We start from the raw sequence: 24,807 nt of genomic DNA on the forward strand, positions 1-24,807 counted from the left end.
AGGCCGCAGACTGCAGGCAGGCGGTCCACATCTCCTCGACCCAAAATGTCTTTTTAAAGAATCAGAACTTTTGTTGGAGAGGTCCCTTCTTAGCCTTTGTCTCAGCACCACTTGCTACATTTGTGCTAGATTTGATTGATTTGTGCTGTCTGTCCTTGTTGTTCCAGCCCTAATGGCTGGCAAACATGTATTTTTGTATGCAGATTTTTTTTTCTTAAATAAGTTAGTAAGTTTCTCTCTCCTTATAATTTCTAGACACTTAAAAAAATCTAGCTTATATTTATTCACACAGCATAAGTGAAAAAAAGTTGTATAGGTCAGATAAACTGCCTCAAGTGATGTCACTTGAGTCAACATTGCTCAGGCAAGTTTGAAAATGAAAAAAGTGTGTGGGTGTGACGTTATAAAGACGTGAGCTCACAGACCTCTGCGGTCCGCTCCTCAGCCCCGGTCGAGGCTCTCGCTCGGCTTGAGGCTCCTTTAGCTGTTTCTAATAACGCACCTGAGTCTCCAAATGAAACGTAAGGAGTAGAGTTGCATTGTGGGAAATGTTAGCAGCAGGTTTTGACAAGGATGAAAAATGTGTTGAATAAAGAAAGATATCTCCAGTTTTGCTGTGTCAGTTTTGATACTTTTTGTTTTTTAAAGTGAGTCTGACAGTGTTATAGCAGCGCGATGCTGAATCGGTGGAGTACTCTTCTGACAAATGCGATCCACGCAGAACCCGCACCTCCCTCCCTCTGCCGCCGTACTTATTGCACTGTGTGTTTTAGTGTGTGCCTTTCATGTTGGTGCAGCACTGCTGTGACAGTGAAGGAAACATTACAGGACTGAAAAGGCCACAGGCAAACGCCTATAATTGCCTGTCTGTGCCATATGGGAACCCTGTGTCTTGTCCTGACATACAGAACTTCTCCAATTTAAATGGAGCAAATCTGATTAAAGGTTTTTCATTCCAGATATTGCAAATTTACCTGATTGGAAAGATTTTTAACAGCACTGGATTCCCAATAGTTGCATCTCCCATGACACTGCTCAAAAGGAGCTACAGTACATAATGAATGGAAGGTTACAGAAATCGGAAACTATACTTAGACTTAACCCTAAAATAACCGACCGCACCATCATCGCTGGCATTTATCTGCTGTGAAACTCACTTTCAGCCTCTCTGCTCATGAATTTGCCAACCGTCCTACAATGGGAAATGAAAATGTGCTGGATTGAATAGATTTGCATCTGAACACCCACAGAGCACAAAGGGAAACCTGATTGGATGGAAATGCACATCACTGAGTATAATGTGATAGGCTCCGGCAGCGTGACATGAATAACCAATCAGATCACAAGCTGCCAGAGAGAGTTCAAGATAAGAACCCAGGAGCAGCACCGGGCAGACAGAGTGACAGGCTGGGGTGTGTGTGTGTGTGTGTGTGTGTGTGTGTGTGTGTGTGTGTGTGTGTGTGTGTGTGTGTGTGTGTGTGTGTGTGTGTGTGTGTGTGTGTGTGTGTGTGTGTGTGTGTGTGTGTGTGTGTGTGTGTGTTATTCATGTTGTGGGGACGCTTCTTCCTTATGGGCACAAAAAGTTCCCACAATGTAAATCATTTAACTTGAGGGTGAAGATTTGATTTAAGGTTCAGCTAAGGTTACGAATGGTTGTGGTTATGATTAAGGGTGTCTCCAGGAAACGCATGTAAGTCAATGTAATGTCCTCTAAAGTGATGGGGGGGAGAGAGAGAAAGAGAGAGAGAGAGAGAGAGAGAGAGAGAGCGAGAGAGAGAGCGAGTGTATGTTTGTGTGTATCCAGATTTGAAATTCTATATTTCTATTTTTCCAGCACTCACGAGCCCACCCACTCTCAATCTGTCTCTGGACATACTCCTCTCACAAAACTGTGTGTAATTGTGAGTGTGTTGGATGAGTGAAGTGTCAAAAGTAGTGGGTAATAGGGAATATGCGTCTCATTATTGTTTGGTGGTAGTTTGCGATCTGATTTCTCTCCCATTGAGCCTGTCTGAAACTGTCAGCCCAAATATCAACTGACAATTAACCAACCAGAGCTCCGCGGGAGGGAGCGGCGTGCGCACACACACATATTATCACACAAGTGCTGTCACACACGTGCACACACGGTTGCGTTGAGATAATGAGGTCCTTTTGTCATTTGAATATTTGATCTTTGCAGATGATTAGGTAGATTGTTATTTTGCAGAATATCTACTCTGCGTATGTCAGCCTTTGTTTGTGTGTAAATGAGGCTTTGTTAGTCAGACTAGAAGAAGAGGCTGCAGATTTATTTGTGGGGCTGTGAATGACGTCCTTTTATATTTACGTGTCACTCAGATGTATTCTAATATTGGTGTGTATGCGTATTAACATGGGGTGTGTGTCACCCCTACAGATTCAGGATGTAGCAGAGCAGGGGGTGATGTTTGTGGGCTTTCTACAGCAGCCGGGTGGAGGACCCTGCTTCTTGGGCCACTGGGACCCCGAGGAGCTCTCCTCCTTACATTCAAGCCCTTCACCCATACACCGACACCCCTTCAGCGCCAACACCAGCCCAACAGATCCCACAGAACCACATCGTAATGACATAGAACTGGACCGGCAACACTTTCACCCTCAAGAGTTAGATCACGAAGACGCGGACTTCAGTCCGATGAAACCCTTCCAGAGTTTTAACCAAGAGTCCAGTGAACAAACCCAGGCCTTACAGATCAGCCTCAAAGAATCACCAGACACAACGAACCAACCTCAAGATCACAGCACGCCTAGTGTCGACACAGTTCAGTGGTGTCCGAATCAAAGCCCAGCAGAAGCCCAAGGGAAGCCGCTGTGTCCCAGCCCTCCAGAAGCTGCAGGTATAATCCCACAACAGAGGGGGCAACTACCAGACCTCAAAGAATCCACAGAGACACATTTTAACCTTCCCAACCAGAGAGAAAGACAAAGTTCAAGCTCTGACAGCTGGCTCAGCTCTCCAGAACTGGATCGAAACCATGAAAGAAAGTCCAGCTCTGCCTATGCAGATGGACAAAGCAGAGTGACGACACACAACAACAACCATATCCGGCTCAGGGGTTCAGAGAAAGATAAGAATTCAACTTCACCACCAGCGCAGGCTAGTAAGTAACCAGTTTCCTGTTCGTAGCGGCATCAACGATCATCATCATGCAAAGTTGTATTTGATGTCCAGCTTTTGCTTTTTTGTCCGTTTTGCCTGCAGGGATGCAACTCTTTGCCTTGTACAACCACACAGGGGAGCTGAACACCTCTCTGAGGTTCTACTCACTCAGGGTACCATTACAAATACAAAAGGAAGCAGGGCTAGTCACCGAGGTTGACACACACTGGCTGGACCACATGACTCAGCATTTCACCAGTGGCGCGCACCTCATCGACGGGTTTTTCCACCTTGAAGATGATAACGGTATGTTTCATGGGCGTGACAATGAAATGAGATCAGTGAGGCTGAACCAAATGTTCGAAACGAAAACAAAAATGCTCCATAAAGATAAGGAGAACTGCAGAGCTGAGTGACAATTTTGTGTGGGTTCATCACTATGGGCAACCGCTGCATGAACAGAGTCGCTTGATCTATTGTTCGTATCAAAATATTGATTATTGCAGCTTTAAAGTAAACGTTTCACCTTTCCTCTTGACTTTAATCTATGAATTTTCACTGGTTGAGTTCCACTGGCTCCTGACAAGCTGCTCAGGCTGTAGATCTGTGCCTCACTGCTGGGTAATGGATGATATACATGGGGTTATGTGCCCTAAGTCCACGGCTTACACCATAAGTCATTGTTCAGTCATCCATGGAATAAGCAGGCTTAAGCCAAGGGGAGCGAGGGATCAATAGTGAGAGATTGGAGAGTGGAGATGAACTTGGAAACTTGTCTGAATCCCCTCTTCTGTTTATCTGACTCCATCCCTAATGTATCCTGTTCCTGCAGACAACGGGGTTTCATCTGTGGACAGCGTGTTCATCTTCCAGGGCTCTGCAGAGGAGAGCGCACACACCTCGTACGACGCTATCGTGGTTGAGCAGTGGACCGTTGTTGATGTGGGTCTTCAAGTTTTTTAATACTCTGGAGAAGATGTGCACTTTGAGAAATCCTTTGTGACTGGGGGCTTAAGCTGTTTTCTGTCAAACATTACATAAGAGTGGGGATGAAGCATAGCAGCACGCACGCTCGTCGCTGAGCTTAAGTTTGCCTACCTGCACGCGTCCTGTAATGTGCTTTGCCTTGTGTGTGTTTGCTCTGTGAGTGGTTCTTTGTCTCTTTCTCCCATCAAGGGTGTCGTAGTGAAGACAGACTACATCCCCTTGCTCCAGTCTCTGGCTCCGTATGGATGGAGGCTGATGTGTGTGTTACCCACACCGATAGTCAAGACCAACAGGTACAGATCTACCCCCAGATACCACAACCATACACTCACATCCACCCACTAAACCTTTTTCTTTCCATTCAAACACTTTGAGTAACGTGACCTAAAATCAGCAAGGACTAAGAACACTGCCTGTCTCATTTTTTGGGGAGATTCAAGACTGACGATGTTGCTTAGATAAACAGGACAGATGGTCTGAGATCTAACAAATCACGATCATATGCTCAGCTCAACATGAAGCCGCTTTTGAAATCCGTCGGTGCTGCGAACGACACAGTCGCTGATGCGCTGTTGTCTTGTAACCTGTCACTTCGCAAGCCGCAGCTAACAGACACTGGATTTCAATACACGTGGCGATATGCAAGCTGCTCGGATTATAACATGAAAGCTAACAGTAGTAAAAGTGCTGCTCTTTTCTTTCTGTAGTGACGGGAGTTTGTCGACCAAGCAGATCCTCTTCCTTCAGAGACCCATTTTGCAGCGCAAGAGAAAAGACTTCAAGGTTTGCTCCCCCTCGTCTTCCATCTTCGCGGCACATCTGTCACTTGTCTCTGTTGTGCCTTTAGGATACGTGACTTTATGTCACAGAAGGTGCCATTAAGAAGTCATGCTGCTAAATATGGGATGTACAGCAAATATAAACCAGCTCAGGAAAAGTCTATTAATAGGCAAATAGTCGACCTGAAACTGTACAGGAAAAGAGGCATCAATGAAAGAGGCTTTGTTGTGGTTTGTCAGGTGTCTCGAGAGATGGAAAGAAAAAGACACGCCGCAAAGCGCAAAACTGTCTCAAACACATCTATTTGGTTTCAGATGCTGAACCTCAGGGGTCGCAGCAAGGCAAAGAAGAAATCTACCGCAGAAACGCAGGAGGAGAGAGAGAACATGTCCCCTTTGATGGAGACAGAGATGGACAGATTAAGACGATACACAACAGAGGAGGAAGACGGGGCAGAGGGGAGGAAGAGCAGGGACAGCGGAAGGAGCGATGGGGCGAGCCCTCAGAGAGGTGGCGAGGATGCGCAGCATCAAAAGGGCTTCTTGTTCCTGCCAGGGAGCGGCGCGTCGGCCGAGGAGCAGGAAGAGGAAACCAACATCGATGAGATCCCACTGTCCAAGCAGGAGAAGTCGGTGAGATGGACAGATGTGTGTCAGGGAGATGATGGAGGAGGGGTCAAGGAGGAGGTGAAGAGGGAAGAGCGGATCAAACAGCAGCTGTTTTCTGGCGTCTGTTGACACATTGGGCACATAGCAGGCAAGGGGGAGCTGAGACCTGATTAGTTTATCCAAAAAACAAAAAAAAAAGCCTTTCAAAATAACGTTTTGTTGAGCTGGATTTTGAGTCATACTGTTACTAGTCATCCTGTACTGCTGCTCTCGCTTCGGTCTGCTCTGTATGGGGCGATGACACTCTTGAGTCTTTGAGGTTGTAGCTCCCGTAAATGGGAAAGTGTTGTGCGGTTCTCTGCTTTGGGTCAGTGTTGCTGTTTGATGTATCCTTATATGAAACGAAACTGTAAGCAGCTATAGAACAACCTAGAGCAAGTCTCCAGTCCAAGCCTTAAGTATTATTTTCCTGCCCACTGTTGTATTTTACTACTTTCTTGTAATAGGGCTGTTAAAAAGGGAGTACTGATTTCAGTGGGCTCGCTGTATTTTTATATGTGAAATATATAATTTAAAACAAAATGGGGAAAAGTTAACATTGAGTATGTAGTACACTGCATTAGAGCCTGACCGATACATCTGCATTGGCAGATTTTAGCTCGTCACAGATGTGTTTATCTGACGTTGCCGATAATTAACAAGAAATTGCAGGATTTTGCTCGATACTTACAGCATCTTTGTTACAAACAACACTGAAGGGATCAAAAATGTTCAGTTTTGACCAATAGAATCAGATTTTTAACATACTCCACTGGTATCGGCCGGGCTCTATGCTGCATTGAGATCAAGTTTTACTGGGCCTCAGCGTTAAAGGGTCAGTTCATGTAAATTACAAAAAGAATATTCTGTCACAGAATTTCATTTGCGGCGCTCATTAGATAAAACAAAACCAGAAACATCTTTCCAGAAGCAACTTCCTGCATAGTCTCTGGGACATTGTCTCTAGAAGGACACGTTATGTCCGTCCACCTCCCCTGTGAAGGAGTGGGCTGAATCAAACCACAAATGTCAGCTTGGTTTAATACAATAGGTGAGTGGAAAAATGCTTTTTGTTCTTTGGGAGAACTGACCCTTCCTCTTCAGAAAACGTGTAAATGAGAAATCAACTATTTATTACTCATTTCCCACCTTGTGTTGTGTGTAAGTAGTGCGACATGTGAGTCTTTGTACAGAAGCAGAGGTCAATAAAGTGTTTGAACAGATTGGCTCAATTTCCTTTATTTCCTTTAAATCTCACGTTGCCAGCATAAACAGTTTTCCTCATATGAGGAAGAAACGCACAAACAACTCGAAAATGAGTCTCGACTTCGCAACCCCCCACCGAGAGACGACAACAAGAAGCTTGCAACCATCTCAGAGGGACGTTCAGTGATGCAAGGCAATCAGAGACCACCTGGAGGTTCCATTACAGTGCACCATGGGATCCTCACTCCACCCCGGGAGAAGAAACTGTTTATGGGTATGCATAAGTGTGAATGTGAGATAGGCACTGTGCATGCATGTAATAGTGGGAGAGTGAGTAAAACTGGCCAATGTGTGGGAGACTGTTAGCATTCTGACTCTAAGAATATACGGTGTGAAGTCTGCAGGTGGGTAAAATGTGAAAAACTCACTCCAGTATGACTTAAAACTCATCAGCCAAACAACTCTAAAATCTTCAGTTATATTAGCAGAAGTATTTTGACAGAAGAACATGAGTCACTCCTTAAAACACTTCAGGTACAGTTTAAAATAACAGTACAGATTGGGAAACATGTTTAGTTGCTTTCTTGTTTATTGTTGAAATTTAGGTGAGAAGATTAAAGCTGCACTTGCATCTGTCCGCTAAACATGAAGCTAAAGCCAGCAGCTGATTAGCTTAGCTTAGCATAAAGACTGGAAAGAAGGGGACCGCTAGCTAGTCCTTTTTCGAACAAAATCTGCCTAAAGCTAATGATGTGTTTCATCCGTACAAAACCCAACCTGTAAAAACAACACGTTGCAATTATACAGAAGCATGTGTGCTGGATTACTTCTAGTGAGGGTGATGGAAAAAGTTCAGCACACAAAATGCTGCTGGTAGCAGGGTTTTGTTACCTTTGGACAGAGCCAAGCTAGCTGTTTCCTGTTTTCACATTTTTTTGCTAAGCTAACCAGCTACAGGCTGCAGCTTCATGCTGAGCAAACAGGTAGGAGAGTGGTATTGATCGTATTTAATTTCTGGAAGGAAACAAGTTCCAAAACTGTCAAAGTTTTGCTTTAAGACATGTCTGCATAGATAAATTACTATGTAAATATTAAGGTGAAAACTTGGCGTAAAACTAAGCACCACTGCAAAACCTCAGTCAGATATAGACTGATAATGAAACTGGACTGACATCTGTCACGATGTCTCTATTGTACGCAAAGATTTGCACATTCAGCAAGGCAGTGAGCTGAACAGTGTCTTGAAAAAGTTGAGATTTTGAGGTCAGCTCAGTCGTCCTTTCTAGATTACAAGAAATAAAATTATTCTCTATTGTCATTTTTAAAGTCCACATCACTGGAGTATTTCAGTTACTTTCTATTCTCACAACATCATACATCCTCCCTCTGAAGACTGCCCAAGCCAGGAGGACGGCCCCGCAGGTTTCTGGGAATCATAAAGGCTCACCACCACTTCTCAAAGAGGATTCTGTCTTTCGGGAGGCCGATGTCCAAGAGGGTTTTTGAAATTGCTTCGATCATGGGCGGCGGCCCGCACAGGAAGCACAAAGTCCTCTGTGGCTCCACATGAGCCCGCAACTCCTCCTCCATGATTCTCCCGCCTGGGGAGACACAGGGGAAGCCAATCAATTAATCAAAACTCAGAGCAGGGACACCCATTCCCTCTGAGTCTCCCATGTGGATCTTTGATAGTGCCTGTTCCACATGACGACGGAGACAAACCAGCAAAGACACACTACTACAGAATGTGACGGTACATGTGTAGGAGTGTATGTGTGTATGGTGACTTACGGGTGAGAAATGGCTGGAGCTGCGAGTCGACGTCTGTGCTCTGTTGCGTGATGTGGAAGTCACATGAGAACTTGTCAGGGAACTCCCGACACGCCTCGATGATCGAACTCTGGGAGCACAGAGGGCAGGTAAGAAGACATTTGTGACAGTTTCCTGCCACGACATTGCAGACACACATACACCAAGCAGAAATTCCACACCAAAATATTCCAATGGGCAAAAGCGGCACATGAAACTCACCTTAAAGAGCAGTTCCTGAGTGCTCTTGGCACTGTAGCAGAGGTGGGCAGAGCTGATGTTGCAGCCCTGGTCACCAGATGCACGGCTGAGACGCAACATCTCCGAGGTGTGCAGCAGGATAGAGTACAAGGGGTTGATCCCTACGCCGCCGGCCACCAGCAGCAGATCCACGGGAGGGTCAGAAGGCGACGGGTCGAAGAAGAAGTCCCCGCCGACACGCATGGCAACCTGTGAGCCCACTGTACACTGAAAGCAACGAGGGAGGAGGAGCAATGGCGATAAAGACACAGAAAAGGGTATAAGGAGAGAGCAGTAGACCCTGCTGAGCAGCTGAAATTCACCTTTTGAGCTGTATGAGAAAAATACAGCTTTAAGTACAAGAACGCCTCAGGAAACAGTAGAAAACACTTTTAAATCAGCATGCATACACACAACAAACCTACACTATGGTATGGGGGAAAACGACTTCACGAGTTGTGCAGAGGAGGTCTTTTGAAGTCAAAAGGAGAAGCAAATATGCCTCCATCTGCTTTTGTACACGTGAGCACACGAACACAAAACAATGCTCACACTCTTAATCTGCTGTCACGGTCCCTACGCTATTCCTGCTCGCACAGACGAGTCAGAGCGCAATATCAAACAAACGGATCATCAAACAATCCCCGAGCAGAGAGCTGCAAGTCTCAGAACACTCGAAACACATCACACCGCTTTCTGATACTTATTTACACGTATTGTATTCGCTCAAAGCTGTTTATTATGACCCATCATCAAACGCAGACGATGCAAACAAACACACAAAGCGCAGAAATGGAAGGGGAAGCAGGAAGGAAACATTGTTCCTGTTCATACAAACACTCACACAAAGTGGATTAGGAAATGCTACCTCATGGAGCATGTGTTTTTAGACAAAACACTAAATAAATAAATAAATAAAAATCTGAAAATATCATCTGACTTGCCAGTTTCCGTTTCACACTTCACTTTTTAGAATAACCTGCGGCGTGATCATGTGGCTGTCTTCATTTCCAAACTTTTCTCCACACCCTGATCCTTGTGCTCCACCCGTTCTCTTTCCACATCTCTTTTCTTGCTCTCTCTCCCTCTCTCCTTCAAAATATTTCCTCATCTCTCTCATGCACACACCAACAATGTAATCTTCCAAACCATTTGACAGCCACGTGGATCATCAAATGGACTTTTCTACAACATTCCTACTTCTAAGCTGCGATCTTCCCCTTCTCTGTGTCTCCTCTCACCGTGGTGTGGACCCAGTGTGCCGAGGGGTGTTCGCTGTATTTGACGGCCAGTTCAATGACGCCCTCCCTCTGCAGCAAAGCCGGGCAGGAGCACATGGAGAAACCTGCCACTTTCTCCACGCCGGGGATGAAAAAATCCACCCTGCACACACAAAAACAACACACATTTAACATCTCTATTCAATCACAGAAGTGGATGGAGTGCATGCTGTTGTGATACTACAATCATGTCAGTTGAACCATTTTTATCATTATTGTGTGTTCACAAAAAAATTCAAAGAGCTGAACTGAGGGTCAAAGTGTGAATGGAGGTAGTTCAGTGTCCTCTGACCTCAGTGAAGGGGGCAGCCTGTTCCAGAAACCAAGCAGAACAAAACCAAACCAGATGGTAAGTTCGCTGCTAGTAAGTTTAAACAAAGTGCCGCGTCCCAGTCTCACACGCAACATGGTTGCATCTGTCCATCAACAAGCGAGGCAGAGTACCCCCAGAGGAAAACAGCAATGCTAAACAGTCGGGCTAATGTTCAACCAACACAATGACCCACTGTTACACTAGAGAGACACTGACTCCACAGCCCTCAGAGGCATCATAAATATGGATCTGCTGTGAAGACGCACACATATGTTCCACCCACCCACCTCCTCTTCTCCCACCTGGAGACAAACAACTAAACAGTCCTTTTTCTCAGAAACACTGAAACTCAAGGATTTCCATCTATTTCCATTCATTATCAAACACTGCAGGGAAACTGGCTGCCAGTTTTATATCTCACCACCGCCCACCTGCAGTATGGGCTGGTGTACATATACTAATTAACACCGGCAACACTGACACAGAAAAAAAGCTCTGCCTTCGTCGAAGAAGTATTTAACTTGCTGTTATGATTACAAGAGTCAGTGGAAGTTAGATAGAAAGTGCCAGCATTTCCAAACGTTATGCACCAGTCAGAAACAAGCCAGTGCGTTTCAAGCACCTTTTGAGTCAAAGCTGTAAGCATACATGCAACCCACTGCATGCAGCAGTTTCATACACAAACCTCTGACCACTGGGGCTTATTCAGTTCCCATGAATTCTCATTAAGTAACAATCTTGACTGTCTTCTTCTTATCAATAGGAGTCTTGAGCTGGCTCACATGTTGACTGTGATACAAGATCGTAAACTCCTGTTGAAAGTTTTATGAAAAGGGGAACCACGAGGACCATGACAATAAAATAAAACACAATGCCACCACCTTGTGGTTACCGTGAGCACTACAGAGGCAATGACAGGACAGAGGGATGTTTCACAAAGCACACTCAGGCTGTGGTCAAACACACTTCCTGTGTTGAACACTTTTCCTTGACCTCCATGGAAAAAGCCATGAGACGCAAGAAAGAGGTGAGGCAGAATTCATAAGGGCTTGGGAAAAGACACCCGCAGTGCTGAGAGAATCTGACTGCACTTACATCACATGACAAAGGATGTTGCATGGTGCGTTGCTTTAAATGTTGCTGTCACAAGGATTTGTAGGATGGTATAATCTCCTTTCCTTTCATAAAGGATGATCCAGTGTACCCTATGCTGGAGGAGATAAGAAAGGAAGCATTAAAGCACCTTTCTTTAGCATTTAGAGAGTTCGAACAGCTCTCTTCATGGCTGTCACTTACATACTTCTGGGTCATTTCACTTAGTTAAGACCCTTCCTGAGCATAAAGGAAGGACTGCAGCCCCAGACATATTTTGTCCGGTTCTGCTCGTTTCTGTTTCATCAAGAGTTATTATAGTCACTTCTGAGACAGGTTTAAAAAGGCTAATGTTGCATTCATGCAATGTCAACAGAATGGGAAGAACAGGAAAACGTTTGGTTACCAGCGTTAGCCCAGTTCTCTGAGAACTGAGTGATTCTATCCTTTACGTTTCATTTATATGTACACAAATCACGTGGCCTTGCAAGGCAGCTGCATTCGTGAGATCACACAATCACAGAGACACTAAGGGATAGCTCCCACTATGTATTCTTTTGTTGAGTTTTGCAGTCCTCTATTTACTCTTCTTTTTATGCTTGGGAATATGCAAATTATTCAGGGCTAGATTCTCATGTGATCTCGCAGTTCTCATGTGATCTCATGTGATCTCATGATCTCACGAATACCGCTGCCTCACATGGTATCGTGAATTGGGCAACGAGGCCGTTTACTGCCTTCGCATGTGATAATAAAAGGACAGTTGCTGGCAGTAAAAACCCTCGAAGCTGGTTTGCAAACCACCACAGAAGACAAGAGTGTCAAGGAATCATGGAGGAGAAAAATAGAACAGGAAGCATCCCAACCAACCCAAGGGGAGGGAAAGGAACTTACTACTGAAAGCAGTGTGACTTCTGTTGTGCGGACATGGTTTGGATTTGGAAAATGTGACACAGAGCGGTTGTTTTCAGTTTCAGTTGTTTTCAGCCGTTGTTTTAAACCATCTCTTAATTGAATTTACAGAACAATTACTGCATTGTGATATACACAGCCACAGAAGACTTTGGCCATATCACCCACCCCTACTGATCTAAGTCATCTGACAGAAGCACAACCCCAATTTTATTCATTTGTCCCAACAGGAGAGGTCATAAATTAGCTTAATAATAACACATCAAAGCCAGAGAAACTTCCTCACTTGTCGTGGTCTCAGTGCAATACCTCAGGCGTCACGACAAACTATGACTGCGTTCCTTCATCTGACAAAAACAACGATGAGATTTGGTGAAAAAGTTTTCAAGAGAGTCGTCTCACCACTGTCCTGCTTTGAAGCTGAAGTCTGGATGGACAGATACTCTCAACCGTTTCACCGTCTCCGACTCATTCATGATGCCACGTACTTGAGCTGGATACACAGCCTGTGGTAGGCAGCCAGTCGAGCATATAACACACACACACACACACACACACACACACACACACACACACACACACACACACACACACACACACACACACACACACACACACAGAGGAAGAGAGCAGAGTTTAAGAGTGGGTCAATAATCTTAGAGATGAATGCATGCAAGTATAAAATATCAACTTACATCTTGTCTTGAGTTGCTCGCTGTTCTCTCTAGATGGTCCATTTGTCTTCTAGAGGACATATTTCTTAATAAATGGAGATAATTTTTGTCATTTGCCTTGTACGTCAAATATTCTCTCGCGCAGTGAGCGAGGAGCGAGCTACCAGCCTTGTGTAACAGGAACATGCAAAAAAACAGTACGTGGACTTTGCCCTTAAGCCCGCAGGCAACAGCAAACTTAAAGAGCCAGATCACCAGAATTAGTTAGCTACGTTGAGCGATGCAGAGGAGTTCGGTTCCATGTGCTTTGAGATGTTGTCTACATGTTGTCTTCTCTACAGAGCCTCAGGAGTGAGCAGCCAGACCACAACAAGCAGAGCCGGTGTTTTCCAGATGAAACTCACCTTGTGAGGGAGCTGGGGGCCCGCAGCCGGCAGCAGAGCAGACCGGCGGCCGGGCACGGCAGGCTGAAGCTTCGGGCAGCTGAGGACAAGAAACACGGGACGCTCATCGCGATTGGGCTGCAATAAAAAAAGAGTCAACTTCCGGCGTTAGCTGTCGAAGCCGACCGTCATTCACTCTTGGCATCCAATATATGAGCGTGACAGTGCACAAATTCACCCGTTTCTTTCCTATTGAGAAAACCTCTGCTGTGGATTCAACAGCTGTCCCCCTTAACAATGCGGTTCAGCTAAAACGCCACCCCTTTGGGTGGGAGGGCACGACAAATCAAACTACGCTCAAAGAATAATCTAGAATACGTTCACTTCCATGTCAGGTAAATGCTCCCTAAATACGTACAAAAAAACGTGCCTCGAGACCTCCGTGTAATTGCTAATGCTTGCTGTCGCCCGTCGAAGTGTATTTTGATGGACGAGAATGTAAAGAATAAGAGGCAGACCGATCCTACAACGTTATATACTTCTATACTACAACTTATATACTGTTTTACTGCGATTATTTCAAAGGGAGCCGTCATACGGCTGATGGTTAGCTCACCAGCTAAACCGGCTAGCAACTCAATGCCGGTTTATTTGACACAGATGCATAATACTACAGAAAACAACGAGCTCCTTTTCTTACCGAGTTTAGACGACACTCTGTATTTGTCAATTGAAGCCCTCGTTTTTAACCAGTGTCTTTTGGATAACCTTGGCCCTGATTACATGACAGGTCTGATATCGTCTTCCCTCTCTTCTTCTTCGACAGTGCAGTCCAGCCGCCACCGTCTTCTTCTGCTAGATAGAGCAGCATGGTATTCAATTTCTTGCAGTAGCGCCCTCCTCTGGACGGTTCTAGCTTTTACGCATAGCCAGTGCGATGGCGTAAGGATCAGATTCCACTTTCCTGCCACTCGCTATATTCAAACAGAATATTAATTCTCCAGATCTAAACAGATCTGTCCAGAGTTTTCGGTGTATAGACAAACTAAATGGAAAGGAAGTAAATACGTGTGCTGTTTACTTAATGCCAATAATAAAACTGTTTCCTGGACCTGGACCTTTCTTGGGTCAATATTATCATTTTTTGGCAGGAATCTCCAGTCTGGCAGTGTCTGTATTAATTAATTAAATTAATTCATTTAAAAAAAAAAAAAAAAAAAAAAAAAAAGATTACTGACCAAAAGCCACCATGCTAGTTATTTTCTATTTATTAAAGTATTTTCCAACGTTACGACCACAGGCTGCCACAAAGAAGGGAGATGCATGCCAAACACAGCAATAACAAACTGAATTTATTAAAGGAAGGAACAATAGTAATTACAATGAGATGTGAAAGTCAGGATCATTTGTCTATGAAAGTGCATGAATGCAGTGCGAGCTGCATGTTACCAGTGTTAAACAAGGCAGCACAAAGAAAGAAGCAAGCAGAACTCTGCGAGGGTGAAGGGACCAACTGGTACGCTGGCGTCTCTGCAATTGGGGTTAAGTAACTTAGGAACAGTAGCCAGGTTTCCCAGTTGGCATTGCAGCATGCAGCTCAACCCAGCCAAGGACCTGCAAGACACACAAAATGAGAGACGAGAGTCTTGGGGATGTTGATGTTTACACCAGTAGGTGGCAGAAACAGTCCAGCCTGCTTGTTCAGTTCAAAATGTCTGAAAAGATTTTTTTTAACATCATTGAATAAACATGTCAGGATTTTGTTTTTTATTTTTTCTTAATTTGTAAAAGCATTTTTTCCACTTTATATGGGAAGAACAATCGCTCCCGCACTGTTTGATTTGATGAGCAAAGAAGATTTAAAAAGCCATTTTTCATGTCCTATTTTCCACAAGCAAATAGTTTCAAATACTATATATTTAGTTAGTTTTGGTTTTGCTTCACTCTCAACACTCTCCTCAGTCTCATTACCACCAGCAGGCAGGGAGTTTAGTAAATGGCTTTTTGTTTGTTTGCAATTTTTATCTTTATCTCTAATCACAGATAGAAGAAGATACTTGGAGTGAGGTGGTTCATCTTGAAATCAAGAGTGTCCATCTACATGCACTGATGACGTCTACAGTAGGTTCAGCTGAGTGAAGCGTTTGAGTCTGTGCTCCTCTGAAAGGCCTTGTAATAGTGATGCCAATCCATTTTTTAAAAGACTGAAACATTAAAATGGATTAAACTCACCTTAAGAGTGTTTCTGGTGGTCCTGTGTCACTGGCAGCACTGGCAACAAATATAACCTCAATCTATGAGGACACCAAAATAAAAGCTAAACTGATGTAAAAACAGATGATCAAGAATTCAATTGGAAGTGTGTGTGTGTGTGTGTGTGTGTGTGTGTGTGTGTGTGTGTGTGTGTGTGTGTGTGTGTGTGTGTGTGTGTGTGTGTGTGTGTGTTCATGGTAATATCCACATGCTCCTCTGTTTGTCTGTCTGTTTTAAGAATAGCACTTAGGAGAAAGATACAAAAACACACAAAGGGAATCATCCTCTAACTGTTGGATTCCTTTCTGCATTCCTGTAGGTTTCATCTTTATTGTCTGCGCTGCTAATCACAGTTGCAGCTCAGGTGAGTTTCAGCTGCTTTACTCATAGTTTAATACAAAAACAATGCAATCCTCACATCGAGCACACAATGCAACACGCTAAAATTCCATTCACAGGAACAGAACTCGGCCCGCTCCTCCCAAAATGCACCTCTGTTTGTGTTAAGTTTGTCCAGCTCCTGAGCCACATAACCCTCAATTGGAAACTGGGGCATACACATTTGTTTACCTGTGAGGTAACCTGTGTTTAAAGGGCCCAGAAGGGTTTGTCTGAGAGGACTAGTCAACCAGCCAGGAGCCTGTGTGTCGTTACTTTCCTTAGATACAGTAGCTGCTTACTTCCTTTGAGAGGTTCTCGTTAGCTGACTCTACCAGTCCAACTGGCTGCCTTCCTGCTCTCTTTCCCATGGTTAGCACACCTTTGTTCAACCTGTTGTTCAGTACTGCCCGATGACAAATAGAGATTTTCAGGTTTATTGCTTGACAATGACTTACTGGACTCGTACGCACACCACACATGCGTGATGCGAGCACAGTGCCATCATCACACTCAAAAACACCAGCGTAGTTTGAACAGTGCACACCTGAGTCAAAGTAAGTATTTAGGCACGGCTGAACGAGTCACTTTGTTGTGTTCAGTACACATTTGTCTTAACCTATGACCTTACAAATAATGTGATGGGGCCTTTTTGAGATTAAGAAGTGATTTTTTACATCAGTTGCATGCTGATAATAATTGATTTCCAGTTACAAACACAAATAAAGCAACAGTTTTACTTCATGTGTCTGTGATAAATAAGAAAATGGTCATTAAAACCATCTAAAATGTGCTTTTAGATTGGACAGTGTGACTGAATCCTGCAGTTCAGAGCAGATTGTCTGTGTTTCAAAGCAGCAGAAAGTCCATTCTTGTGTTCTGTTTGTGATAAAAAAAGAAAAGAAAAAAAAGGTTTCATGCAGCTGTGATGGATGAAAGCCAACTGTTTCCGAGACAGAAACAGATATAGGTGGACGGTATTACTGTATCTAATGCAACGACCAGTCGCTGTTTCAGTCTCTCTCTCTGTCACGTCATTTAGCTTTCTATACACATTCTCCACATGCCCGTCTGTCTCAATGGGCAAACGCTCAAATTTCACCCAGAGGAAACCCTTCATGCTCAGTGAGAGATTATGTTGTCAGGCTGGAGAGAGTGGTGTTTACAGTGCAGCTCTATCTGAAACATCTCCGCGTGGATGTTTTCTTTATCTGCTCTGGTTGAAGTTAATGATCGGCTTTCAGTGAGACTGCCTGTGGTTAATGAAGAGGAAAGCCGATATGAGAGGGGAGATATGAGAGAGAGCAGAACTGAGAGGTGATATAAGAAGAGCCTGTGATTACTGTGATGCTGCTTAGATCAGAATAAACTGTATCCATGTGGGTTGTGGGTGAGAAGGAGAGCAGGAAGTGGATTATTTTGATGACAAAATGTCAAAGATTAACTGATTCCAGTTTCTCAAATGTCAGAATTAGCTTTTTTACAATTTAGAATAGAATATCTTTGGGTTTTACACTCTTGGCTGGACAAAAGAAGACATTATCCTCATTTCTGGCAAATTTTGCTGTGCAATTTTCACTATTTCCAGATATTTTACAGGCCAATCAATGAAGCTAGTAATCAGAAAAGACACAACAGATCAATTGGTAAAGAAAATAATCACCAGTTGCAGCCATAGTATATCAATCTGTAGCCTCTGCATCATTTCTAGTGTTGATTTATCTGTCTATATGCATGTGAGTATCCATTGCATTCCAGCTTACCTGTATGTGAGCGCAGGCAGGACAAAGCACAATGAAGGACAGCACGGAGTGAGGAAATGACTCCGCAGAGTTTCGACAGGGATGGGAGATGGGAGGTGAGGGAGTCCCCCAGGTATGCAGGCCGCCGACTGCTGAAGGACAGACAGACAGACAGACAGACAGACAGACAGACAGACAGACAGACAGACAGACAGACAGACAGACAGACAGACAGACAGGGCACTCGCTCCTGTTGCCACAACAGCTTTCACTCTCACTCGGGAGGGAGACAAAGGGCATTCCTTGATTCTGCCCTCCTCCCTCTCTCATTCTGTCTCTGTTTTGCTGCTCAGTCCAGACTGGGTCTTCCCTGTTGGCTCTGACCCACACAGAAACCATTTCTTTCATTCCAGGGCGTACCAAGAGAAACGGCTTTTCCCAGCATAACGTCACTTCTCGGAGATGTGATCTCCTCTACTGACAGGATCCAGTGACACTTCGAAACTTGGCTTTCACACAATACATAGCTTAAGATTGGAAGACTGTCCCATTTGTGATGCATTTTAACCCCACGCTCATGTGAATAATGTGTCCCAAGTCCTACATGAAACACGAGAATCAGTTCAACAATCAGAATTTTAAGGATGTGTTGCAGCGTGAGAACGTTCTTATTTTTCAGGTTTGCACTGCTGAGAGTTTAGAGATTAGCATGTTTTATGTGTTATATCATGTTTTTGGTGGACAAATTTCATTGAAGACAATAAAGGTGTTTGTTGTATTGCATACTTTTTTAATTATACATTCACTTAAATACAAATTCAAACTCAAACTGTGAAATTACTGAACTGACACTTTCTAATGAGGCACATTTTATTAACAGTTTAACATAAGTTGTAGCTAATACATCAGGTGTTTATATTCCCCCAGCATGACACACATTTAGTCTTTTTAGCCTTTTAGTTCATTGGAAAGACACCTCCAACAGGGCATGTCGACCAAAATGTATTTACTAATAATTTATAGTGGAAGAAGAATTCAGATCCTGGAGAGAAAGTAGCAATACAAGTTTAAAAGGACTCCTTCACTGCAAATGAATATCACGCATTACAAATTCAAAAGTGGAAGTACAATAGTATTAGCAAAACTTCCTAAAATATCAAAATGAAAAGTCTCATAATATTAAATATTGTATTAATGGATTGTTAACATTGATGCACTACTGTTATAGCTGGTCCAAGTGGAACTATTTCTAACTATGTTATAGGCTATTAGTTGCTATATTAGATACAAATTCTAAGCATATTATAGGCTATGGACATGTATCATATTTCATAAGGTCATCATGGAGTAAAAGTATATTCCCTCTGAGATGTAGTTAAGTAAAGGTGTTCAGTGATGTGAAATTACTACTTAATTAAAGTGTATGTCCTCAAAAATTGTATTCAAGTGTAGTACTTGATTACTGGATTATTGTAATGACCATATATTAAGTACTTAATGGCATTTGACTGTAGTTATGACAGCTTACAGACAGTGAGAAACACGTGATCCTTTATTACCGACACTGCTTACTTTTAAACTTCAAGTTTGTAAAAGATGGAAAATTCAGTTTTTTCTCAACCTGGCAACTAAAAGGTTAGTTTATAACTGATCTAATGTGCATTTGTCATGTATTTCTAACAGTTCATTTATTAGACAGCAGCTTCCGGTAAGCATAGTATAAAACCTGTTACACGCTGGTTTCTAAGTATGACTGAGAGATCATAATCGCTGAGTCTTTCAGGAGTGTCACCATCTATATGTCTCCATATTGGAGTTATGTAACTCTGTGTATGCTGGGTTGCAGATGATGCAGAATGTGCTGGACCAGAGGCTCATCTGGCTCCTGGATTGGTGACTGTGTCCCGCTCATCTGCCATTCTGCCATTCTGCCAGACAGACAGACAGACAGACAGACAGACAGACAGACAGACAGACAGACAGACAGACAGACAGACAGACAGACAGACAGACAGACAGACAGACAGGCTTAAAAAACACATGAAATGTTAAAGAAACTGACACCAGAGGGTTTGAAAGCAGAAGCATCTGGAAGCACCCCAGCAGGTGAAAGTGGCGCCAGGCCATACATACTGCTTCCCCCTCACTTCATGTGAACTCACAGCAGCAACACTGGCGCGTCTGGACCAGTAATGTTCTTCCAGGGAGACTCGGGGCTCCTCAGCGCAGGGTCTCATTTCACGCCACGTCGCCTGACTGCACGCTGCTGAGCACACCTGACTACAAACACCACTCTGAATAAACACCTAACTGCTTCATTCCACCCTGAATAAACACTTCACTACCCCATTATACTGCTTGGCATGACAACGTCTCCATCACTGCAGCCTGAACTAAAGGGAACACTTGGCTGTCTGGATTGGGTTGGGTCCGGCTCATACAATAGACTCTTTTTTTCAAAGCTGTCACTGAAGAGGAGCAGGCTCCCATGGGGCATGTTGCCACGCAACCACGCAAGCCCCACCCACCATCGCAGAGAATTCACCTGAGCGATGATCACGTGACCCACCGTGGCAGCTCGTCCAATCAGGTGTGAGGACAGGTGCTTCGGGGTAAGAGTTTCGGAGGCGGAAACCTGCTGGTTCAGTGGACGACAGCCGCTCCTTATAAATGTGTCAATTCATCTGTACGTTTATCGAGAATTGCCGAAGAAGAGTGGAGATATTTGACGGGATCAACAGAGGGAAAGGTGAGCTTTTCGGAGGCAGGAGAGGTGAGGAGGCAGGACACCTGGCTCGTGCGTAAAATGGACTCTGCCGCGACCCGTTGAAGCGCTGCTGTCACAGTTGTGTTCAACCACTGAAGAAGAAGAAGACAGAAACACTGTCCTGTGGATTTCTATCTCAGCACAGTCGTGACATTTCCACCTTCTGCTGCTTCGGGGGGTTCCAAGCGTCCACGCCGCCTGTCGTAGCTCAGGTGAGTGTTTACCAGAGCTGTAATGGGCCATTGTTCACCTGTGAATCACGGCTGGGGTTTGCTCCTCTTTTCTCACGACTCATTCAACCAGTTTTACTGTAACACAGTTTTCATGGTTCCACTGGTTTAGTTGGTAAGAAGTTGCCTCACAGAGGTCACATTTCATCTCGTTTTAAAACACCTTCAAATTTAAAGACGGGGATGGTGAACAATAGGATAATGACGTTTGAGAGGAGAAGATGATAAAACCAAAGACATGAGCAGTTTTTAAAGTAATAATTTGCTGATGTTTTTTTATTTATTTTTTGAGAACTTACAGAGCAGGAGATTTAAGTACATCAGGAAGCAGCTCAGGGTTTGTAGACAGGTGATATAGTGAACTGACAGATGTCATTACATAACTTAAAATAATACTGATGCAGAGGAGAATGACTTCGCTACAGCTGAATTACTGATGCCATCTCTTCTTTGTTCCAGCTCCCTCCCTCCAGGCAAAGATGACAACAGAGAGAACCAAATGGTGGAAGGCGTTCCTGCCAAAGTGGAAGAGCGGAGCCCCCAAGGACACCGCTTCACCCCAAACCTTTGACCCAGAGTTTGACCCCTTTGCACAACGGTCCGAGAAGCAAAAAGAACCCTCCGGTGCTGCCTCAAAGACCGCCGGCGACCAGTCCTCGCTGTCTCAACAAGGGTCCACCAAAGGCTCCAGCCTCCTCAGCGACGACACCTACGACGACACCCACCTGGAGTCCGTCTTCAATGAGCAGACGTGTCGCAGGAACATGAAGGTGTCACGTTCAGGTCGATTCAAGGAGAAGAGGAGGGTGCGCTCGAGCCTCCCCATACAGGAGAAAGAGACAGAGAACGGGCCAGCGGGGAAAGAGGACGTACGATGACGGTGAGGAGGGGGAGGTGGTCAAAGACTGCTTTACCGATGCTTGAAGGAAAGGACAAGGATTTGAGCACATGAAGACGCTTCAGATTCCCTTGAGCCATACCAAGAGGTCTGCTGTATGTTGGTTATGATGGTGATGATGAAGGTGACAAGGAGCCTTCAACTTGTAGGCCAGTACTGCAAGAATAATGTTATATGGTACATGAAATAATAGAAATTTGGACTTATTTGTTGGTGGACTTGTGGAAGAGGACCACAATGATAAACGACTTGAGAATGTATTATGTTTGTTCTTCATGATGGTTATTGAACCATACTGCCAACAATATCCCATAATCAAAGCCCAAAAGAAGAGATATAGTTCTAACGCAGTAAGAGCCCAATGTGTGATTAATGTCCTGCAGTGTCGTCATTGGACAACTCCTAAGATGACCTGCACCCTTTAAAGAAAGCCCAATCTTCAAATGCCATTTTCTGTCAATACTCCAGGTAAAGTGTGAAATGCTCCAGGAAAATGTTGTTCATTACGGTGTTTCTGTCCTAAGAAGAATATATGTTTGATAATGAAGGATAAGTATAACGCTCCTTTTACAAATGCTTTTGTAAGAAATGTTGATTCTAAAGGGTTAGAAGGATATTTATGAAGGTGTAAAATGATTTTCTGATCATGTGTGGAAAAAAAAAATCAGTTAATGGATGAAATTAAGGAATGCTCTTGAGCATCTTGTAGATTGATGCACAACACTTGCCAGCAAAATGCTTAAAATGCTTTGAATGAAGGATGAAATCCAGCCATAATGAGTCCAAAATAAAGGTGACGATGAAGTAAGACGCTAATGTGACACGCAACCGAATGCGGCTAAGGAAGTGCGATCCAGCCACCGGTGTAGTTTGCTGTATTTTGGACCAGCTGTGAATACGTAAATGAAGGCTAAAAATATGACAAATAAATCTGGTAACTGCTGCAAGCAAACTGTAAGAGAGTGTGTGTGTGTGTGTGTGTGTGTGTGTGTGTGTGTGTGTGTGTGTGTGTGTGTGTGTGCTTCATTACCCTGTTCAATCACAATGTAATGGCTTGAACTTGAACTGTGCAAGCATACTTCTGAAAGTCACTAAGGCACGCTCAAAAGAAAAAAAAAACATTTTAAAGTTCATAGATGACAAAAAAAAAGCCACATAAAAACATGTGTGTTTCAAAACCACATGAACTAAAAGTGCAAAAGATGTTTAGAGGAGTTGTAGGAGTCCCCTTTGCAGCCATGTTGGTGCCTGATCATCACTGGACCATTATGTGAATATTCCATCGTCTGCAAAAGGTAATTACGAGGAATTAGTGGTGTTTATTTATAGTGTGTGTGAGTGTGTGAAACGCAGGCCTGAATTACATTGTTCTGTCAGGTGCAGGGAGGAGCATGCCTGTGTCACTGCATTCCTTTGACACTGTCAAGATTTGAGGTGTGTGTGTTTGTGTGCGCGTGTGGACACGTATTACTTGTGTTATGGGGGAATAAATTAAACAATCACATTGGGATTTTCAGATGTGATGCACTAACCCCATCTTATTATCTCACATCAGCTCGTTAGTTGAGAAGTGAGGCAGGTTATTAGACACACGCGTGGGTGCGTATGACTTGTAATGTCCTATTTTCGACACAAGGGGGCAGTCGAGTGAGATCTTGTAACGGGAGAGTCGCTGTTCAAACCAGTTCTCATGCATACATAATATTTAATTTATTTCACAGGTGTAACTCAAGGTGTGGGAAAGTTTCTTGGCAGCTGCATCACGAATTGAGGCGATGACACCGAGCCAAGTGTCCTGCCTCTCCGTGTCCCCATTGGTCGCGGTGTTGAGCGCGGGGCGGTGAGGTGTGGCCTGACGCTGTTCGCCTCCTGCAGCGCGCTCGCGGGGGAATAAACCCACCTATAAAGAGACCATTGTGCGGGTCCGCTATCGCTTTCAGCGTCTGTCAGGTGGACGCAAATGTGAACTCAGAGTAAAACTTTAGAGCTTTAGAGTAGAGCTTTTTGTGGGAGCGTTTTCAGGAGCCCAAACGTCAGATAAGCGGTGTCCTCGTTTGACTAAAAATAACTTGGAAACTTTGTCGCTGGCTCGCCATGAGGCGCGCGCGGTGAGGCCAGTTTGCTGCGCTGCACCTCACTGGAGCTCTGCAAACAGGTGGATTTCGGATATTTGGTGAAGGTAAGACAGCTGGGCTCTTTCACTGCGACAGGTGGTTATTTTTATTCCTGCAAGACCGCATGATGAAATATGTGGGGAAAAAAAGGAGCAGTCTAATAAAAGAGTGTCTCATGTAGTGGGTTTCATTCGGAGATTCGTTTTTACAAAAGTTACAGATAAATATTGTGAGTGTAAGTGTCCAAGTTTAACAAAGAAAAAATAGACAAACATATATAATCATTGTGTTGCTTCCTCATGGTTGGGGGCCCATAGACTCACTGCTGCATGTGTAAAATAATAATAATAATAATAATAATAATAAATCAACCTATTTTTCTCTAGATATTTTATTCTTTGCTACAAACCGGGCATGCTCATTTGTTGAAGGTGATAAAATACAGAAATGAGCTTAAAGTATTGTTATTACACCCAAGAAGGACATACTTTACGTTGCCTTACATACTACATTATATGGGATGTGCATGAATGAAATCAGCATTTATTTACCAAAAACAGACAGACAACTTGTTACAGACAGACAGATTAGTTGGGGTCAGTTAACTCCCTGTTAGACCTCTCACCAAAAAACTTGTTATAAATGTCCAACAACAGAGAACAACAGGGATTTGGGAAGGGAAATGCAGTGTAAAAGTACTGTCAGCACCAATCATAGGTACAGAGCGCATGATTCACAGCTGAGGACAGAACATTGTAGTCCCACCCTCTCTATTGATAATAGTTTCAGTACTATGCCATATCCTCAAGTCAGTTAGGTCAGCCTCTGCTGGGGCTCCCTGCTCTCAGGCTTTTTGCATTTCTTCCAAATATAAAGTATAGAAAATGCTTGTTATGGCTGCAGCAGCTGCCACTTCCAGCTGCTTGTGTGCGTCTCATCAGGTGGTCTTTGCTTCAGGAAGAATGAGACATCCACAGGTCA

The 24,807-nt window shown here is 43.9% G+C and overlaps 3 protein-coding genes across 4 annotated transcripts in view; 2 read left to right on the forward strand and 1 right to left on the reverse strand.

Moving 5' to 3' along the window:
* Positions 1-6,754, forward strand: part of rftn1a (raftlin, lipid raft linker 1a) — a 22,829-nt gene extending 16,075 nt beyond the window's left edge. For both annotated transcript variants that reach the window (XM_070984680.1, XM_070984681.1), the window contains exons 5-10: positions 2,399-3,122; positions 3,224-3,427; positions 3,954-4,063; positions 4,298-4,401; positions 4,816-4,891; positions 5,203-6,754. In XM_070984680.1, coding sequence (XP_070840781.1) covers positions 2,399-3,122; positions 3,224-3,427; positions 3,954-4,063; positions 4,298-4,401; positions 4,816-4,891; positions 5,203-5,625 — 1,641 coding nt within the window. In that variant the 3' untranslated portion in view covers positions 5,626-6,754. The remainder of the gene's footprint in view (positions 1-2,398; positions 3,123-3,223; positions 3,428-3,953; positions 4,064-4,297; positions 4,402-4,815; positions 4,892-5,202) is intronic.
* Positions 6,745-14,278, reverse strand: oxnad1 (oxidoreductase NAD-binding domain containing 1). The gene is made up of 8 exons (XM_070984683.1): positions 14,145-14,278; positions 13,466-13,582; positions 13,083-13,146; positions 12,790-12,893; positions 10,032-10,173; positions 8,773-9,018; positions 8,533-8,641; positions 6,745-8,342 (listed from the first exon to the last, which is right to left on the reverse strand). Exons 2-8 carry the CDS (start codon positions 13,570-13,572, stop codon positions 8,185-8,187), a joined length of 930 nt encoding a protein of 309 aa, XP_070840784.1. The 5' UTR covers positions 13,573-13,582; positions 14,145-14,278; the 3' UTR covers positions 6,745-8,184.
* Positions 14,279-20,483: 6,205 nt separating this feature from the next.
* Positions 20,484-22,229, forward strand: LOC139346246 (proline-rich protein 15-like protein A). The gene is made up of 2 exons (XM_070985233.1): positions 20,484-20,796; positions 21,274-22,229. Exon 2 carries the CDS (start codon positions 21,294-21,296, stop codon positions 21,690-21,692), a length of 399 nt encoding a protein of 132 aa, XP_070841334.1. The 5' UTR covers positions 20,484-20,796; positions 21,274-21,293; the 3' UTR covers positions 21,693-22,229.
* Positions 22,230-24,807: the final 2,578 nt, after the last annotated feature.

Source organism: Chaetodon trifascialis, chromosome 17, assembly GCF_039877785.1.
Source record: "Chaetodon trifascialis isolate fChaTrf1 chromosome 17, fChaTrf1.hap1, whole genome shotgun sequence".
NCBI classification, from domain to species: Eukaryota; Metazoa; Chordata; class Actinopteri; order Chaetodontiformes; family Chaetodontidae; genus Chaetodon; species Chaetodon trifascialis.

Excerpts from the sequence above, each read along its gene's own strand:
- oxnad1 (XM_070984683.1), bottom strand. The coding sequence starts at position 13,572 with ATGAGCGTCCCGTGTTTCTTGTCCTCAGCTGCCCGAAGCTTCAGCCTG. Across the intron at positions 9,019-10,031 it reads CACACTGGGTCCACACCACG|TGTACAGTGGGCTCACAGGT; the intron begins GTGAGAGGAGAC and ends CGTTGCTTTCAG. Across the intron at positions 8,343-8,532 it reads GCTCCAGCCATTTCTCACCC|GCGGGAGAATCATGGAGGAG; the intron begins GTAAGTCACCAT and ends GTGTCTCCCCAG.
- LOC139346246 (XM_070985233.1), top strand. The coding sequence starts at position 21,294 with ATGACAACAGAGAGAACCAAATGGTGGAAGGCGTTCCTGCCAAAGTGG.